This window comes from Amphiura filiformis, chromosome 4 (assembly GCF_039555335.1).
Source record: "Amphiura filiformis chromosome 4, Afil_fr2py, whole genome shotgun sequence".
Classification (NCBI taxonomy): domain Eukaryota; kingdom Metazoa; phylum Echinodermata; class Ophiuroidea; order Amphilepidida; family Amphiuridae; genus Amphiura; species Amphiura filiformis.
The window spans coordinates 25,299,182-25,306,777 of record NC_092631.1 but is presented as its reverse complement, the minus strand read 5'-3'; the positions used below and the strand labels follow the sequence as shown (position 1 = coordinate 25,306,777).

The following is a 7,596-nucleotide window of genomic DNA, read 5'->3' as shown; positions in this document are numbered from 1 at the left end:
ATTAGTAAAAACTGTTGTACGGGCATGAAACTTGGTGGGTACAGTCAACATTTAAAGCCAAATTTTTGGAAGGTCATTTCAAGGTCACCAGGGGTCATCTGAGGTCAAATTAGTAAAAACTGTTGTACGGGCATGAAACTTGGTGGGTACAGTCAACATTTAAAGCCAAATTTTTGGAAGGTCATTTCGAGGTCACTAGGGGTCATCTGAGGTCAAATGAGTAAAACTGTTGTATGGGCATGAAACTTGGTGGGTACAGTCAACATTTAAAGCCCAATTTTGGAAGGTCATTTCAAGGTCATCTGAGGTCAAATATCAGGCAGATAATCGTGCCCAGCCGATAACCACCAAATTCATTTACCTCTACCAAAAGTAATCGCAAAAGCAGGTGGTCACAAAAGCAGGCGAGACTTGTGGTTCGAGAACCGCCTTGTTTTGTTTGTACCCAATGACCCCCCCTTTTTTTAAAATAACGTTTTGGACCCGATAGGTCCCTACTTCGTGACTCCGGTAGGCACATACCCGTCACTTTGTTGAGTGCCCCCGGACAATGCACCTGTTACTTTGATGACAGACAGAACTGAATTTACATGGATAAATTTTAACCTTGACTAATTCCCCAAGCAATTTGAACCAAAAACTTTTAGATATTGAATGTTACTTTTAAGTGTCCAGCTCAGACTTGGCACACACCAAGGTTCATACTATGCTGTCTCCCAAAGCATAGGCTGCGGAAGAGGGGGGATAGACACACGTCCCCCCCCTACATTTTGGCAAGGGGGATATCCCCTAAAAATAATAATAGAACAAAATAAGCAATAATTGTCCTGTGCATCTTCCTTTTTAGCACAAAAAATACCTTTTGGGCCCAAATAGGGTAGAATTGCAAAATTTTGTGCGCTTTGCTTTACACGCACTGACCCATCAAATAGCAAAACATACCTTCATTTGGGGCTAAAATAGTCTGAAATTAAGTTTTTTGTGCACAAAAAGTCTAGTAAAACAGAAACAAAATATGCTTGTCCCTGACCCCCCTAAATTTTAATGTTTCCGCTGCCATTGTCCCAAAGACTAATGAACTTTGAGCATTTGAGCTGCTTAAACATGCATGTTTGGTCACGTGATTGTGTAACTGTACAACCAAATTAGCTGTATACATGGGGTTTAGGGGGCCTGGCCTCCCACTTTCAACCCATAATGTGCTGTGTGTAACATGTCTGGGTGAACATAAAGAATCAAATCATTCTTAAAGTGTAAAAATGATGCACAAAATGGCTTCAATTGTACACAATAATAGTACCAAAAGTAGTCCATCAAATGGTTTCAATTGGGCCTTCATTTTGCAAAAGTTTCCCCCTCAAACACCCCCTGCGTCATGCTTTTGCGGCCATTATTTCGATTTTTACATCACCCTGACTGCCCCACACTTTCAAAATCGTTCCGCTGCCGCTGTATATCATAATACCCCAAACAATACCATGTCATATGTTACCTAGATTATACAAATCCAATTAGTTAAAAGTGTGGGAGTCCCAGCCTTGATCCACTGTGTTGGTAACAAACCTTGCTATATTACATTCTATTCCAACAGAAATACACAGAATCGCTGAGGAGTCATCTCATACCACTTACCAGTTGTGATTAACAGTGGCACAAACAAACAGAAGGAACTTTGTATCAAGAAGAAAAGAGTCAGGAAGAAAATATTAAACAGTTTAAAGAAGGAGAGTGTATAGCCCGGGTGTATAGCGAACCATCAACGCTAGAACTATTATAATAGGTGCTAGGTAAGTTTGGTATCAAAACTAAACCTAAAACGAAAAGTATGAATCCTTATATTAAGTGTTCTACTTTTAAGGTGCATAAATTTTGCAGTGCTGACTCTGTGCTGCTGATTGCAGTGGCTGTTGCATGATAATCATTGATTATGCAGTGCCTCTGATCGGAGTGCATAATTATGCAGTGTTCCTGATCGTAGTGCATACTCAGTACTTAGTGCCGCTGATCCCAGGCGAGTGCGAGTGACAAAAATTGCACAGTTTTCCTTCAAATTGCACACAATTTATTGCCAGTTAGTAATAACTAAAGGATTAGAATTTTGCTACGTTTGGATTGTACTTGAAGTCTTTGTATGGGATTTTTTTATCCTAGGTTCTGCAACGAAGTACAACTGTCTTTTGGTGTGTGTTGTTAACTTTTGTACCATGGTACATATGCAAGAAGTCACGAACAATGGAAAGAACACTAGGCGGAATAATTCTGCACACAATTATAACCCTAATCCTAACAAATAGGGTGCGCAGGGTAAACTAGAATTGTACCAATGTGGGCATGCAACTTATTTATTAATTTGAATGCCATTATGAAATGTGATATATTGTGATGTATATAACAAAAATTCATCTCAAAGTGACCATAGATGCCTCATTTACCTGCATTTGTCTGTAGAACAGTGAGTGCAGCTTGTTAGTTTTATGCCATTTTTTATGGGCTATTCCAGTTGAAATCCATACACCCCCTATGGAAGACATGACCTTAATCTCTCCCACACAGGGGGTGTAGTTTTCAAATGAATTTGTCCATTTAATTAAACCCCACATTCACATTCCCTGAATAAAAGATTAACTTGGTCATGTCTCCCAGGGTTGTATGGATTAATCTGGAATATAATACTATTTTTTCAATGCTATTTAATGTCAAGTACATGTATGTGGTATCGTTTATATATGGGGTGCTTGTAGTTTGAATTAAGACAAAGGTTCTTCAAATAATGTGATAAAAATAATGTACACATAGGTATTCCAAAACAGGGGTGTATAGCCAGGGGGAACTGCTCCCACACAGAAAATGTTCAGGGATAAAATGGGGATGGCAAAGACTAAAGTGTCCTTAAAATGACTTAACTTTGGACAAAATATTGACAAATGGGGATGAAAATTTGGCTTTGCCCCTTTACACTTAAATTCTGGCTATGCTACTTTTTCAAAACATTCATGACCCAACACCCTTGAATGTCTTCATGCACTAATAAATTTCATAAAATTTACTTATGCATGGAGAAAGTTGACTTAATTGCAGGAATCTTTGACCCACCATTAAATAGAACAGTAAGTAAAAAAAAAAGCGCAGTGATTTATAGTGTGCTACGCACAGGCACAATGCCTACATGTTGATACACAAGCCTCAGCCACTTTGGTTTTCGCTGACCACTACGGCCCCACACCATTCCATAAACCATTAAACACCAACACAGGGACTTGCAGCTAAGAAGCGCACACCCTAGACATTCCACAATAGACCATCGCAACCAGGATCAGCTCCTGAGTTTCGTACGGGTTACAATGAGACAATTGGCAGTAAGTTCCTTGTCTAGGGGAATTTCAAGTTAACTCAATTTTTTTTACGCGAGAGTGTACTAACCATTGCCTGGGTTTGAACCAGAGTTGTAACGAGTCAAGTCATTTCACGGTCGAGTCAAGTCATTTCTTGCAATAGTATATGTCGAGTCGTCGAGTCACTGTACAATCTCTATGGGGAAAATTTGAAAATCTGAGTCGAGTCATTTCATTTTTGAAAAGTCGAGTCTCGAGTCATGACTCGTTACAAGTCTGGTTCAACTGACCCGCAACCTCTCGCACCATAGTGGAATGCCTTATCGATTGAGCTAACTTGACTGCTGTAACAGAAAGACTCCACCATTCAGTAACAGAAACACTCCACCATTCAAGTAGCGTAGAGCATTTTGCTAATTAGATATTTTGTAGAACATTTTTGTAACTGATTATAATTGTTACAGTGATGGGATCCAGAGGCAAGGAATTCAACCAGGCTGGAAACAAGGAACTACAGGATATGGCACATACAAGTGATATGCCACACAAATGCAGATATTGTGACAAGGGTTTTAGCCAGGCTGGCAACAAGAAGCAACATGAAATGACACACACAGGTGATAAACCACACAAATGCAGATATTGTGACAAGTGCTTCAGCCAGGCTGGCCACAAGAAGCGTCATGAAATGATGCACACAGGTGATAAACCACACAAATGTAGATATTGTGACAAGTGCTTTATCCATGTTGGCAACAAGAAGCAACATGAAATGATACACAAAGGTGATAAACCACACAAATGCAGATATTGTGACAAGTGCTTCAGCCAGGCTGGCCACAAGAAGCGTCATGAAATGATGCACACAGGTGACAAACCACACAAATGCACATATTGTGGCAAGTGCTTTACCCAGGCTGCTGACAAGAAGCGACATGAAATGACACATACAGGTGATAAACCACACAAATGCAGATATTGTGACAAGTGCTTTAGCCAGGCTGGTAACAAGAAAGAACATGAAATGACGCACACAGGTGATAAACCACACAAATGCAGATATTGTGACAAGTGCTTTAGTCAGGCTGTACAAAAGAAGCGACATGAAATGACACATACAGGTGATAAACCACACAAATGCAGATATTGTGACAAGGGCTTTAGCCAGGCTGGTAACAAGAAGCAACATGAAATGGCACACACAGGTGATAAACCACACAAATGCAGATATTGTGACAAGTGCTTTAGCCTGGCTGGTGGCAAGAAGAAACATGAAATGACACACACAGGTTAAACCACACAAATGCAGATATTGTGACAAGTGCTTTAGCCAGGCTAGTAAAAAGAAGCGACATGAAATGACACACACAGGTGTTAAACCACACAAATGCAGATATTGTGACAATGGCTTTAGACAGGCTGTACAAAAGAAGCAACATGAAATGACACATACAGGTGATAAACCACACAAATGCAGATATTGTGACAAGGGCTTTAGACGTGCTAGTAACAAGAAGCGACATGAAATGACACATACAGACCTGTAATGTGATAAAGAACACACATGCAGATTCTGTAAGTGCGTCAGGCGTGCACTGCTGATAACAATTGAATACCTGAGTGGAAGAAGGGCCCAACTCCAATTTTTAACAAAAATGAGTTAGACCCTGGATGTTATTGCCAGCAGACTGTTCTTCCTTATGTGTGAAAGATGAGCCAAAATCCACTCTCTAAATAGTCTTCCATGTACACTTAAGGGAACTGGAATGAGCGTTTTGAAGCGTTCGACAGCATTTTTGTGGGACATGAGAGCACATCAGACCTATCGAATTGCATTCTGAATGAAGAATGTCTTTCTGATATCAAATAATTTTCATTTTATGAAATTCACGATATAATACAAATTTTATGTCAAATTATTAAAATTTGATATTTTTCACATTTGGAGATATAACAGTCCTCGAAGTAAATTTTATAAATTTAATGATATAGTCTTAAAGTGCATGTAGCTGGGAGGAAAAGCCGACGATCAATTGAAAATTGTGACCTTTCATACTGAAGATATGGATTATTTTCCCAAAAAGACCTATTTTTTTTTTTTTTTTTGGGAAAAAAATCTATATCTTCAATATGAAAGGTCAAAATTTACAATTGATCGTCGGCTTTTCATCCCACCTACATACACTTTAGGTAGAAATCATCAGATTTATAAAGTTTACTTGAGTACTGTTAAATATCAAAAATATCAATTTTAATGATTTGCCATAAAATGTGTATTACATTGCTAATTTCAAAAATCAAAATTATTTGATATCAGAAAGCCATTCTTCGTATTTAGAATGCAATTCGATATGTCTGATGTGCTCTAATGTCCCGCAATAAATACTGTCCAAACGTTCATACCCCACCCCTTAATCGTGGTTTTCATGGAAGAAAGGCCCAACTCCATGGAGTTGGGCCCTTCCACAAATATTGGGTTAAAGAGGAATTTTTGTTCCACCATGAAATCTACTTTTCAGTACAGTAAACTTTCTTGCTAACATATTACATGCTTCTACTTGAGTAATTAATAGATAATTACCAAATTTCTGTAGCTATTTATAACACATCTGCTTACGGAACTACTGCTTGCAGTATATATTAGTGGAAGAAGGGCCCAACTCCAGCTCGTATTAAGACCTGTACCGTTGCCATGGAAACATCATATATAATTTCGAATGTATGTAATAATGTATTGCCATGTATTAAAGGTTCCCTGAAGATGAAAACATTCTGTCTATAAAACTTTTCCAAATATTAAGTTTTTTCTTAATATCTCAAAAACAGTTTCGATGGAGTTGGGCCCTTCTTCCACTCAGGTATTCAATTAGAATCAACATTGAAAATAATGCTGCAAGGATACTTTTATTGCGGTCACATACATTGTACATCTTGTTTATAATATTTATTGCATGTGCATACCAGTGTAAACCTGTTCAAAAGATGTTAATAGACAAATTCTTGATGAGACTAGTGTTTTCATTAGTCACATGCACATGTCTGTTATATTCAAGTCGGCACAAAAAGAAACTTGTCAGTTAGTAATTTTGGATTATTCTGAAATGAATTGGATTTTAATTTCTCATTAAATTTTGACACCCTGTTCGTGAAAGTAGAGCAAGAATTCACCAAGATATGCGCCTCCAAACCCTCAAACCTCCAAATCTAAAGTTGCAATTTTAACAATTCAATTATGCCTGTTACATATTGTGTGCTTTATTGAGTGGACCGTGGTGCTTGTGTGCAATACAACGATTGATGTGTTCCCATTGAAAATCATTGAAATTGCAACTTTTGATTTTGGGATTTGAGGGTTGGGAGGCGCATATCTTGGTCAATTTTTTTCTGTTTTCATGAACAGGGTTTCAAATGAGAAAGCAAGGGCCACTTAAGAAAATGTATATTTCAGAATAATCCAAAATTATCAGGTTTTTGAACAGCAAGGATGACTGACGAGTTTCTTTTTGTGCCTGGTGTATATTTGGAAACTATGCCAACACATCGTGTAAATGTACGAAAGTTGTATGTGCAACGGCTGCCTTATGTTAGATTTTGAAATCTGAGTTTAAAAATTATTGTTCATCACATGAACAAAGTTGGTCTCGTGAGCGATCTCAAAAGCCAGATCCTGACCCCACTTCGCAGCGCGATGCGATAATGCGATGCTTTTCAAATATCACAGCATCGCGCGATAAAAACATGTGGGGTCTACATCTCCTTTTAAGGTCATTATACTGACCTTGATTTTCCAGCAGCCAATCAGAAGCATGCACGGCTGCGATATCGCAGCGCGGTGCGAAAAAGTTGAAAATATTGTTCAACTTTTTCGTGGACCAAAATTTCCACCGCGCGATGAGAATTTTCACCGCTGAGCTTGTAAAAACCTGGCTCAGATTACAGTTTTTATAGCATCACATCGCCAGGATCGGGCTAAACAAGCCCCACTACCTCCAGAGTAGCAGAGTTGACGCCTTAAAGAGTGCTTCATATTTTAAACTGCAAAAGGCAGCTATTGCATATGACTTTCTTGCACTCACAAAGGACTGTTTTAAGGGCACTATCAGTGATTCCTGCAAAAAGTACAAGTATTTGAAATTTGAAGCAGTAGTGATGGATCTATATGTTACTGTTGGTATTTGTTTTAGATGAAAAGTAACACTATAAGGAACTTCCTGGTTGAAAGGTTAACAATTTAAATTATGAAGCTCCTTTCAATGCCTTGTTT

The 7,596-nt window shown here is 38.5% G+C and overlaps 1 protein-coding gene across 1 annotated transcript; it reads left to right on the top strand.

The window, feature by feature from the left end:
- The first annotated feature begins 1,594 nt into the window (after positions 1-1,594).
- LOC140149756 (uncharacterized) lies at positions 1,595-5,124 on the top strand. The gene is made up of 2 exons (XM_072171809.1): positions 1,595-1,787; positions 3,797-5,124. The coding sequence occupies exon 2, from the start codon at positions 3,799-3,801 to the stop codon at positions 4,624-4,626; it is 828 nt and encodes a 275-aa protein (XP_072027910.1). The 5' UTR covers positions 1,595-1,787; positions 3,797-3,798; the 3' UTR covers positions 4,627-5,124.
- Positions 5,125-7,596: the final 2,472 nt, after the last annotated feature.